At 46.1% G+C, this 13057-nt stretch overlaps 1 protein-coding gene across 3 annotated transcripts; it reads right to left on the reverse strand.

Moving 5' to 3' along the window:
* Positions 1 to 9113: 9113 nt before the first annotated feature.
* On the reverse strand, positions 9114 to 12411 carry SRSF5 (serine and arginine rich splicing factor 5; the record flags this gene model as incomplete). Of its 3 annotated transcripts, none has more annotated exons than XM_079537539.1 (7): positions 9114 to 9360; positions 9493 to 9603; positions 9952 to 10025; positions 11370 to 11439; positions 11776 to 11871; positions 12046 to 12116; positions 12286 to 12411. In XM_079537539.1, 7 exons carry the CDS (start codon positions 12409 to 12411, stop codon positions 9114 to 9116), a joined length of 795 nt encoding a protein of 264 aa, XP_079393665.1. The 3 variants fall into 3 exon arrangements, with proteins under 3 accessions (XP_079393665.1, XP_079393664.1, XP_079393666.1); XM_079537538.1 differs by having other exon boundaries at positions 9114 to 9363; XM_079537540.1 differs by lacking the exons at positions 9114 to 9360; positions 9493 to 9603; positions 9952 to 10025 and adding an exon at positions 11050 to 11100.
* Positions 12412 to 13057: the final 646 nt, after the last annotated feature.

The following is a 13057-nucleotide window of genomic DNA, read 5'->3' on the forward strand; positions in this document are numbered from 1 at the left end:
AAGGTGAAATGCATCTACAACTGGGAAATCTTCTGTCCCCCACACCAGCCCCCCAAGCTCATGTCAAAATGGCTTGTCACCTGACCTACAGAAAACACAGCATTTTCTGAAAACTCATAGTCCAGCATATGTCTGAAGAACAGCAGACAATGCTTTCTTCTCCCACAAAACTAAGAGCAATAATCAAAGCTATACAGATCAGATTCAGACTTAAGGAAGGTCCCGATGGTCGACCAACAGCATTTTACCAGACTGAAAGAAATTTAAGCTGTCAAATATTTATGAAGATGTCTTTTACATCTGGTCCCTAAGGAAAAGAAACAGTCAAGACTGTTCAAACTAGGCCCACTAATTACATAGTTAACAAGTAACTACAATAGACAATAAATAATATCTCCTTTCCCGTGGGGAAAACAAAACATCATGGAAACAAACAGGCTTTCTACAGTCTGTGCAATTCCCTCCCACCCTTTGACTTGCCTTTGAAGTGAGCCTGCTCCAATGCTACCCTTTCTGCAGGCAGCAGCAGCAAGCCAAGACATCCATGCACAGCCAGGCTTGCAGGTTTCAGAGGAACAATTTCTCTGGAACTCTCTACACCCTCGAGGCACAAGCAATGGCCACCTGGCCACCAAGTTAGTTTTTAAAATGACTTCCTTAAAATGGAGAAGGGGGGTTTTTCACTGCCAAACAACTGAAGCACACGCTCATACTGACAGTGCTGAGTGCTCTGTGGGCCCCCACTAGACATGAGGCCATTAGGAACATTGTGGAAGGGTGTGCTTTCCCCTCTGTTGGCTGCTTAAAATAAGTGTCACCAACCCAGACAGATGCTGGCGCTGCATCTCAGCAGGCACTAATTTAGCCCATACACAGTGTTCTTACATCATTTGTTCTGGGCAGAGCTTAATTGCAAAATTAATTATTTTCCTATCAAACAATTGTGTAAGAGAGAGGTCATAGGATTTTTTTTATTATTTTTTTTTAAGCCTGATGGATGCTAAATGGAATTTAAATGTATATAAATAACTTTGTCTCTTGTTGTTGACAAGAGAAGTGCTGCAGCGGCACACAGCCAGCAAATGCCCAGCACTGGGACACAGGGCATAGCCACCAGGAAGGCCATACTGCTGGCCACTGCAGGGCATGGGGAACTGGGCTACTCATTGCAGGATGCCAGCACAAGAGAGGCCGGTCAGTGCCACAGATGGCAGGCCCCAGCAGTGCAAGAGACCTCCAGCAAGTGTTGCTGGCCACTGGGCCAGGTGTTCTCCCAGCCCTGTTCACTGCCAACACATCCATGGATCAGGCATGGATACAAGACAGCACAGAGGAGAGGGGAAAACATCCCTCACCACGGCATCAGGTTACAGCTTCCTCAGATAATGGCAACTTGTGCCTGGTTCTCAGTGGCCCTGCTTAAACATTGGTTTGGCCAGACCACAGCTACAGGCCTCATCACACATAAGCCTCTGTGATCCTGCAAGCGATTTCTATCTCAAGGTAAGGCCATTCAATTTGTCCTCATCTTTTGCCGTCTATCAGAGCAGAATCAGACAAACAGACTTAAATAACACCCCAAACACACAATTTTCTTTGCATTGAGCCAGACCAAACCACAGGCAGCAACTGCTGGTCATTCAGCCCAGAACCCACCTCTTGCACATTCATGAACAAGCCTGGGGAAAAACAACATTTGAGGAGATCAAAAGGCTGAGAAGGAAGCATAAAAGCAGATCATGTTCTGCTTTAATTATGGTGGAGACCACTAGAGAAAAAAATTAAAGCTCATCTTGTTTTTAAAGAGCCAAATGTATCTGGAATTTAATGCTTAACCAGGTGGGCCGTATCACCCAAATTACAGAAATGAACTGTGGCCTTGGGGAGACACAGGTGAAACAAATCAAGGCAAGGAGTGATTTCACCTGCAGAAACCCTCCTTCTCCAATCCTGACAGGCACAATTGTAGGGTAACCCTCCCTTGGGACAGGCTGCTCCAACCCTTTCACCTTGCTGTTGGCACTGATCCACCTCTAGCAATCTCTGAACAACAGGACAATGCTGAGCAGGATGAAAAAAAAAAACAAACAAACAACAGGACTATATGAACACTAGAACTGGTTATGGTGCTAGGGTGGAGCTATCTGCATCCAAATCTTACAGGAAAAGTAGTTAAGCACATAACTGTGCAGCAGGAAAACCTTACCAGAGCAAAGCATGAGACACCACGGTCACACCTCAAGCTGTGGGCCAACATAGTGTGGAATCTGGCACAAATCAAAACACCACCATTTTTATCAGGTACATCAGCTGAAGTACAGCCTTTGGGCAACAGCTGGGCTGAGTCCAAGTTATGCGAAGTTCTGTAAAACCATAGAAGAAATGACAGCCCCAGCTGCAAATTAGAAAAGTGCAGCTTGGCTCCCCACCCCTGAAAGATGCACCCATTTCCTATTTTTTAAGCAAATTGATGAAGTTACATTACAAAAATCACAAAGCAGTGATGCCTTTACTGTCTTCTCCATTAAAATGGACAACATAGTTCACTTCAAGCTCCAGCAAGGGGTCTGTCAACTTCTATATGTTTTAGTTTTAAATATTACCTTTGGTGCCTCAGGCTCGTTAAGCATCCTGTGAAGCCCAGCATATTTTGAATTTAGGAGTATTTGACACGATAATAATAAAAAGATCTGAGAGACGGATCAGATGAGGCTGGGCTGTTTTGAGGCCTTTCATCCTGAGAGCGATCTGGCTCTGGGCATGCAACCACTGCCCTCACGTGGTGCGAGCTGGGCAGGACCCGCCAGGGTGAAGTCATTGCACCCCGTGTTCCACCTCTCTCCTCATCTCTCCCTTGGTTCCAGGGGTGTTTCCTGGGAATCAATTCTGACTACTGGGAACCAGCAGGGGCGTTTGAAGAGCAAACAAGTACCAGGCGTGGTTGTTTGGTTTTAATTACAGGAGTAGTAGAAGAATAATTCTACAGTTCCACAAAGAAGAAGAAAAGGTGAAAGCATTTCAATGCTGTCATTTTAAAAGGCTGAGCAGGCAGGGAAGATCTGGGTGCCACTAGGCAATGGCACTTCATAACCACTGAGCTACTTGACTTGACTTCTGACAGCATTCAGAGCACAATTAAAAGTTAAACACAGCGAGAACAAGCATTTGGAGAGCGGTGGTGAGGAAAAATGTGAAGGGAGAGAGGAAGAGAGGCAATTGCTGGGCAGCTTTCTCCTGCAGTTCCTCAGAATTCCCATGAGTCTTGCCCATGTGTAAGACCTGGGCAGCACCTGTATTCTCCAGGGAATCTTGCAGCTGCCCAAAAGAAAATGAATCACACACAGCACAGCAGGACATCTTCTCTCACTCACTCGGCAGCACCTTGTGCCACACTGCTGTCTTCTCATAGCAATGCCAGCAGGGCTGCACAAGATGCCATGGACACACACCCACCCCAACAGCTCCCAGCACAGCTCTGTCTCACTGCTTTCCCCTCTCCCAACCTCATCAGGGATGCCATACCAGGCTCCAGGTCTGTTGTCAGTGCCTTTCCAGCCTGACTCCCAGCCTAGAAAACCAAGTTCCCAACCCAAAGCCTCTGGTTAGAGCTAACGAGGGAAATTATGTTATTGTGTTTTGGGGATGCTCAGAGAATTAATTCTTCTATGCAGTCAAAAAAAAAAAATCTCAATGGTGCACTGACAAGAGGAAATCAGAAAAAAGGGATGTGCTTTTTTTTTCCCCCCCCCTGAGAAACTGCTTGGAAAAGGAGTTAAGTATCTTCCAGCTTTCCTATAGAGAGGTTGAGGAATGGCCAGAAGCATAAGCATTTTACAACACCTGTTAATAACGAAGTACCCATATGCATCACGTTGCCAAGCATTGGTTCAGCAGTACCTTGTGGGCAAGAGCTCCTCTGCCCATCATTACTACTTCCAAACGAATTTCTCACCCACTTTGACCAGCTTTGCCCTCGTATTCACTGTGAGAACAGATTCTGGAAAAGGAGGCATACAGAGTAGGAGCTGTACAGGCTAGCAGATGCATTGCTGAAGTGAATGGGGCTCTCATCTGATTTGTGGTGGGACTGAAGGTTTGAGATTGTGACTCATGCAGTATTATTCAAACTTCTGAACCAGTCCCATCCTCACCTTGTCAGCTGCCTACAGCAGGGATGAGCTGAATTTATCTGTCATAGTGCTGCTCACTCTGTCAAAGCACCACCTTGTGCACTTCATATTTAGTTATAAGTATTTCGTAAGTACTCTAAATATACCCTACACATACTCTATACGTACTTCATATTTAGTCAGAGGATATAATTCTCACAGAGAAGGGAGCCTGAAACCCCACCCATTAACTGTATGCCTTCAGTCACCTAGATTTCAGCCAGAACCAAAGTCCCATTTAACACAGATACCTGTTGTAGCACAATGGAAAGCAAAATAAGACTGCATAGAAGCAACATCCAAGGCTTCAGCAAGTGAGGATCTGCTCAGACACCACAGCAGTGGGCACAGAAACAAGAGAAAGAAACCGCTTACTTTTGGAAGGACTGTAAGGTCCTTACGCCAGCAGGGATTTCCAGATGAGATGCATCCACCTCCACCACCAACCCTTAAATGAGGCCTCGAAGGATCCTGGCTCCATCCCTTCTGGTCACTCAGGCACACACTGTATGCAACTGAGCCCCCCCCCAGGTTGGCCCTGCCTTCTCACCAGGTGCTCAATCACTGGTTCAGGCCATGACTCAGTATTTCCACTACACTTGTTACTATCCAAGCACACAGGAAAGACCAGCTGACATGAGATAAAGCAGGTAACCATACACTTTGTGCTACTGTCAATGCCTTTTTTCTTCCTGCAGGATAAGGTTCCCTCCTTCCACACTTTGTAAAGCAATCCAACATCTGAACTATTATGAACCACTGAAACCTTCCAATTCCCAAAACTGAGTCATCTGCTGTAGCAACTGAACAGATCAATACAATGGTTAAGGTATTACAAAAAAACACATGCTGACAGAAGAATCAGCACAACAGAAATGCACAACAAAAGAAGGGAAGTAGATTGCTCACCCATATCAGAAGTTTCCAAGTTCACAGGAGAAAGCTTCACCAAGGACAAACCTCCAACCAGAGATCCTGCCCCCAGGGGCACTCAGCCCTTAAATGGGGTCTGAGAGGTGCAGCCAGGCTCTGGTCACACAGCTAATTGCCTTCACCTGTGCTCCCGGGGCCAACTGGTCCTTTTCCCAGGTGCTCAATCAGTGATTCAGGCCATGACTCAACAATTACCATACACCCACATTATCAGCCTCTCTCAGTGTTTGACTCCAAGAGCACACGGTACGTGGATATAGTGCCATCATAGTCAAACAAGTCAAAAAAGCTGATTCATGTAACTGTATTAAAAGCTAACTGTGGGACAAAGAAAGTCATTACCTTGCAAACGAGTAAACAAGCTTGATAGTTACTTGAGCCAGACATAAACATGCATGAGGCTCCTGGGTGGTCTATGTGACCATGTTTTTGCACAGGTATAAAAGGTTGCAAGCACATACAATAAAGGTCTTTGTTCTGCACTAGTAGTGGAGTCTGTCACTCTCCTGCCACAAATGGTGCCCAAACAGGGTCCCTGTATCAGTTTCAGCCTCAGGAGATAATCAGCTCTCAAGCTGACCGGTGGCAAGGAATTAGGTCTGCTGAAAGGAAGTTGGTCTCCAAAAATTACTGAAAGGAAGCAAAAATCAGGGGTGCTGAGAGGAAGCATGACCCAAGGGCCGCTGAAAGGAAGTTGGACCCGAAAACTGCTGAAAGGAGGCAGGACCAGGCTGCACTGCTAGAATCACATCTACAGGACAGAGGTGAGAAACAGGGAACAATGGGAACAAGTATAACAAAAGTGCAGGAGGCAGCTTGCAAAATAGTGGAAAGGGTTTTACAGAGGCACCATGCTGAAGAGGAAAGCTTCTATTTAAGGTGACTTTTGGTGTGAATCTCTTGTGATGTAGAAGGGATTGCGATCTGTGACACAGAGATGTGGGACAAAGTGGGAGCAAGGCTGTAGGTTGCAGCTATGAGCTCGGACTCTGTGACTAAAGACCTCTTGGGTCCCTGGAGATCGATGTTTGAATCACTAAAATGAGGAATCCACCGTCCCAATAATGCCCACCACTCCTCCTGTGGTGGAAGCCGCTGTAAACGATCTTTAGACCTCAGGCTAGCGAGCCTGAGGAAGGAACCAGACTTGCACCCTCCAGATCCATGCTGACATCTGCCGTGGGATCCACAAAGAAGTGGAGCAGGAGGGGGCATTTTGACACGGCTCAGAGATTGCATTCGGCTCTCGCCTGCGCTGTAACTTATGGACCTAACAGGCACCCAAGATGGGAGGGCATAAGCTTTTGAATTATAAAAGAGCTCAGGGAAGCGATTCTTGAATGCAGGCTGGGCTCCCAGCAATCTGTTGAGTTCTGTTATGAAAAGTTACACTTTGTCCTTGTGATTGCAAGACCTTGGCACAGTTGATTTTAACAAGTACTCAACAGATGATATGGATGGGCTTTTGGAGAGAATCTGCACAAAAAAAAAGGTGTCCTAGTGGAAACTATTGGAGCTCAGCAACTCGAAGCAGAGCACGCAGACCCTGAGCCTGTGGCTCATTCACCACCACAAGAGGAGGATCAAACCTACAGGCTTGGTGATCGTCAGCGCCTAAGAGCAGGAGCTGCTGAAAGCTGCTGCTGAGACATACGCTGGTGTTTGGAGACTCACTCATTCCAGCTGTTGGCATTGTTGCAACATATTTTTCTGAACCTTTTAGCTGGAGTAGCAGTTATTCAGTGCTCCAGAAAATCTTAAGATAGGCCTAACAACACTGAAAGTATGTCTGCATTCTAAGTTAGAGAACAGTATTTGCTATAAAATGACATGAATTCATGTGCAGTAGATTGGCAGTGTAGGAAATTCTCTCTATTTGGTTGTATAATCCAACTTGACTGGCCAAATATCTTCTGGTGTTTAAGAATACAGTGTGTATATTTACAACTGTATGCCTTACCTACACCTGCCTGGCTTTCATAATTCCTAACACGTAACTTCAAAAAATAATCATAGATTTCCCTACAAAACTAACAAACAATCAAACAAAAAAACTGCAACGGATTCAGTCAAGGTCATAATGCCCTGCTTTGACTGTACCATCAACATCTGCTGCTTCACTGTGTCCATCTTCTGGATATCCTCCCAGCCAAAGCCTACGGAGGCAACCGGATAAATATCTGTGTCAAGCAGCATGACAACTACCTCAAAAATTTCTGATTTGTGGGGCAAGAGCTACCTGTTGAAAACTCATAGGTTTAGTTTGATGGATGATATCAAGGTTTGTGACCGTGAGTCTGAAAGATCACACAGATTTATGTGTTTTTTTGGTTGTTGCATGTTCGTTGTTCAAATTAATAAAGTAGGGGGAGCATTGGGACAAAGAAAGTCATTACCTTGCAAATGAGTAAAGAAGCTTGGCAGCTACAGATGTAAACATGCATGAAGAGCCTGGTTGGTCCATGTGACCAAGGGGTTTTTGCACAGGTATAAAAAGTTGTAAGCACGTACAACAAAGGTCTTCATTCTGCTCCAGCAACAGAGTCCATCACTCTCCTGCCACAGCTCATGAACAAGAACTCCGTAAGAGTAAAGGGAACAGGGAAGAGGCCCGCAGAGGCACCACAAACCACCCCCTGCCCCACCACACTCTGCTGATCCTCCTCCCTTTACCCTAGGACCTGATCTTAGGATCCAGGGGTCTCTTTAAAGCTCTGTGCATAAATGGATTAGCTTTGGAAAGCACTTCGGAAGAAAAAGTATTTGTCATTTGTTAATCAATTCCAAAGAACTGTCCCGTAATGCAGAGGAGGGTCTGATAAAAACAGGCATTGCAAGCTACTGTCTTTGTCGGGACTAACTCACAAAGCATTAAAATGCAGGACCAAAGGATACCACAGAACTCACATGGCAATTTAAAAAATCCTCCTCTTCCTCCAGAATGAGGACTGATGCCTCTAACAATTTTTGATCCACAGCTTGGTGTGCCCTCACACACATGCTTGCCCATTTTTGATGGTTACGGCCATCTTTAACATTTCATACTCTCTGAACAGTAAGTTAACACTTCAGTAATTCAGACATTCAACTTTTGTCTATGAACTCTCTCAGGCTATTCCTCACCACACCTCTCCCATCAGAACATAAGCACCTGAAAGATATGGGTAGGGAAGGGCACAACGTGATGTATTTCAAGAAGTTTCCCCCAATGCCCAAAACACACTGCAACCACTTTGTTACAGATCCATCTACAAATATTTTCTCTGTCCAACTACATCAGGCACGGTCATAAACATGTGATTAACAATAAGAATAAACAAGAAGCACAAACATGTTTCTTTAAACTTTATTTAAGCTGTTTAATTGTTAAGTATCAAGAGTTAGGGAGCCTCATAGAATACTATTACCACAGGGCAGTGAAATGGGCATTTTCTTACTGCAGTTCAAGGCGTATTCAATGAGAAGTTTTTTAAAATGAAGTTTTATTACCAATACTGTTGAGCACTTAATCTGCTGACCTATAACTGAAACAGTGGTTCTAAAGCACGAAAAAAAAAAAATAATTCTGAAATAAAGCTTTATGTACAGCACATGTAGAGCTCTTAGATGCCTAAAGCCGTTAGTTTATTATCTCACATTAAACTAGTATTCGGAATTGCTATTCACAGTTGAGCATACTGATACCAGATTCCTCTTTTTGGAGTAAAAAAAAAAATTTAAAAGTTGTCTGCTTTAGTTGTAAAGAGCTCTGGCACTATACACCAACTATTCACTTCAGACATTCACAAAAAATGTGAGCAAAAAAAGGGTTATCAAAAAACATTTAATACAATTAGTCAATAACCCTCCCCACCATGGTCCACATCTACAAAGATCCCGCAGCCCCCCTCCCCCCGCCATCCTCCCTCCCTACCCCATCCAAACCCCTTCCCCTCAGAAAGTCACATACTTACCATGAGTTTTAGCAAGTATGGTTTAAAAAAGGGCCCCCCAGGGCAAGTCACTTATAGTTCAGTTGCCACTATCAACGGATCTGGACCTCGATCTAGACCTCTGTCGATCCACAGATGATGGGGATTTAGATCTACTGGAAGAGCCACGCTTCTGGCTCTTCTCTGGCATTGGAGATCTGCTAACTGATCGAGACTTGCTACGGCTCCTGCTCCTTGACCTGCTGTAAGATTTGCGGCTTCGGGAACGGGAACGGCTACGAGACCTGGATGAGCTTCTGCTACGAGACCGCGACCTGCTTCTGGACCTACTGAGGAAACAGTGAGCATCGGCGTTAGCACTACAGCAACCACGCAACCCGCTGTCTCCAGTTCTGTTGTCTGGTCATTGACTTCAAAGCTTTCTTAATTCACCATTAGTACTCAACAGATATCCATACCTGTGCCTTTTGCTGCCTTCAATTAGTTTGATTTTTCTTCCGTTAATTTCTTTACCAGAAAGCTTTTCAATAGCGTTCTTTAAATCACTGTAAGAGGCGAATTCAACCACCCTAGAGAAATTCAGAAAAAAAAAAGTCAACATAGCTCACTACTACAAGTTGTATTTTTGAAATGATACAATAGATAAATTAAGAAGTATTCTGGGAAGAAAAAAAAATTGAACTGCTCGAAAAACGCCCATACTGCTTGTAGTCATCCTGCATCATATACTCAAGCACAAATTCAAGAATCCCCCTCCCCAGCTGCCACAGACTGCACGTCCTGCATGTTTAAAGGGAAGCTAAATTAAGCCATGAATTCCAGCTACTGAGCACTGGAGTAGCCAGCTTCCCCCCCCAGGCATCTATGTAGAACATGCAAAAATTACTCCAAAGTTTTCAAGAGAATTTGAGGCTTACCCTTCATTTAACTTAGGTCTGTGTGCATCTGCAAAGGTTACTTCCCCAGCTTGTCTCATGAAGTCTTTGAGATCCTAACACAAGACCAATAATGTTATGCAAAGAAGTGAAAGTAAATACTTACATATATATTTATATACAGTTGCTTTTTTTTTTTTTTTTTTTTTTTTTTTGCTTTTTTGTTGTTGTTGTTCTATATACATGTTATTTTTTAAAAAGAGCAAACAAAAATGATTATTGGAAGGGAAAACATTAGATAAATTACAAACGTGGCAACTGCCACACTTGTACTCTATCGAAATTGAATTATCTACATCAGGGCACGAAATAAATGAACAAAGCATATTGCTTTAAGCAAAATGCTAATAAATGTCTTCTTAACATTAAGGAAAATTAAATCAGTCTATGAAGGTTAGATAGATTAGAGAAAGAGAAATCTAAACAACACATTTGTATATATTTATGTTAATACTGGACTGAGTGCAAAATATACCCATATACTTTTGTGCTATTTCAGTCTCCATTTATATTACAAGTCTTACACGCATACGGAATTACAATTACATAACACCATTATTTTGTGCCCCATATGTCATGAAAAATATAGTTTACTTTACCTTTATTAACATTTCCCTAGGCTAGCCAAGCAGCAAACTGCATTAAGCGACCGGAGATACCGTCATGATTTATGCCCGACTGGCTCTTCGCCACCCACTTGCCGAACACTACCCAGTCGATGGAAGCCATTAATCGCACCGCCCTCCCTATTAGGAGTCTAGTGACGGATCCAGACATTCGCTATGCTTGATGTTACCAAGGACCACTTTACTGCGATCAGGATTCCAACGACCACCTAATTTCGTATCTTTCAACTCTTTTCGACCAGGATCTCTTATTCGGAAGCGTTACAGGAAGAACAGCTCTCAACTTAGGAATCAGATCTCGTTAACGCTCTGGGATCGCTGCAATGTGGCACTTTAAGGAGTGCATCGATTACGTCTAGACCGGCAAACACAGATCTAGAGGTGGCCAAGTGACATTGTAGGAGCTGACTGGAAAGTCAACCAGGCCCGACCAAGAGTGACCAAGACAGAACGATTAGGATAACCCACAGGCACTCCTCGTCATAAGGCCAACGACACAGATAGGCTGGCAAATAAAGGGTTTAATATGTGGTTAAAATGGATTTAAAAAACAAGAAAATAAATAAATATACTTCCTCAAATATATACATTTATTATTACAAATTATAGTTAACTAGTTTTCATTTGAAACATTTAATTTACATTATTAAAAAATACATTAGTTACATAAACACTTTAATAAATTAGATTTAATTTTAATTAATCATTTAACAAAGTAATTACATTACATACCCATTAAATGAAGTCAAAATAGTTAATCGTGTTTTAACAAACCTGCCAGCTGACTCGGGACGACAGATTTTCTACTATGAGGCGGTTTTCTGTCCTTAAAGGCGGGGCACTTCTGCGGGGAAATAAACAGTTGAGACTTCTGTTTGCAGACAGCACAGCCACACTTCACATTAGCAAGGCCAATAGCTGGCGTGAGCTCATCAAGAACACCATCACCAGTATAAAGTGCCCCGAGCAGCCTCAGACAACATTGCGTACTTCGAGGGTACGAGAGCAAAGGAGCTGAGCATTCTGCACGAGCTCTGCAACTCTCGCTACCCCGTTGTCCCATCGCTGGTTGTTAGGAAGGCAGGTGGCACCAATCGGCGCTGTGCTCCCCCTCAAGTTCCCAGGTCAGACAAACCCAGAGCTGTTATGGCAGACAGCGCCAGCCCCGTGCAATACACACCTCCTGTCACTGCGTGGCCGGCGGCTGCTAAAGCGGTCAGAGTACCTCCCTCGGCCTCTACCCCTAGAGCGTGCTCTTGCATGCTCAATAGTAACCCTGGAGAGACAAAGAGGAAAGGAGAAACCAGGCACCTGTATGCTTTTACACATTCCTCGTTACTGGGAGAAAGCCTACAGTGGGCTTTAACAGTACTGCTAACAAACCACAACTCATAAGCATATGACACAAAGCGAGTCAGTTCGAAGCAGTGCATGAGATGGGGCAGCTCACCTCTCACTGCAAAGCTCTTTTCCATCCAGCTCATAAACAGCATCATCCGCATCTCTCGGATCCTCGAATTCCTGCAAACCCACCGCAGCAAACACGAAATACATAAGTGCTCAAGAACTGGCACATGCAGCGGCTTCGTGGAAACGAGAAATTCCGCCCCACGGAGCCGCTCGCACACCGCACGCCTGCGCGACACACCCCGCCTGGGGCGGTAAGGGGCCCGGGACAGGGCGCACTCACCACAAACCCGAAGCCCCTCTTCAGGTCGATGTCCCGGATGCGGCCGTACCCCTTGAAGAACCTCTCCACGTCCTTCTCCCTGGCGGCGGGGTTCAGCCTCCCGATGAAGACGCGGCAGCCGCTCATGACTGGAGGCGCGGAGCTCGCTGCGGGAGACGCCGTCAGCCCCGACTCCGGCCGCGCCCGGTGACTCAGCACGGCCCCGCCCCGCGCAGCCGCCCTCCGCTCGCGGCCGGCCTCGCCCCCGCGGCGGCCCAATAGGAACGAGCCGGGTGGAGTACGCCCCGGCCCGCGCCAACGGGAGCCCGTTTGCAGCCGCGTAGGCCCGCCCGCGGCACGGCCCGCCCTCCTCAGGCCCGCCGGCGCATGCGCGCAGGCCCCAAAGCGGAGGGAAGAAAAGCGAACGCTATCGCTCAGCCACAAAATGGCGGCGCGGGCCGCACCCAGCGGCGTGAGGAGCCCCCGGTGAGCGCGGAACAGCAGAAAGCAGGCTCGCCGGGGTCCCGCGCGGCAACGGAACTCCCTCGGCCGACAGCCCTCCAGACCCGGCTACCCGCCGCAGCTGCGCAGGGAGGCTGCGCGCCCTCCACCCCTCACGAACCTGGGCCGCGGATGCCGGTGCGTGCAGTCCGCCGGACGCTGGCAGGCCGATGCTGCGCTGGCGAGTGGCTTCTGCTCCCTGCGCGGCGGCTCGCTGCCGACTGCGCTCCGCCCCGCCGCTGCGCCGCAAAATGGAGGCGGCTCCGCGTCCGGGCCCCGCCCCACTCGGCTG

The sequence above is a fragment of the Tetrao urogallus genome (genome assembly GCF_951394365.1).
Source record: "Tetrao urogallus genome assembly, chromosome: 6".
NCBI lineage: Eukaryota > Metazoa > Chordata > Aves > Galliformes > Phasianidae > Tetrao > Tetrao urogallus.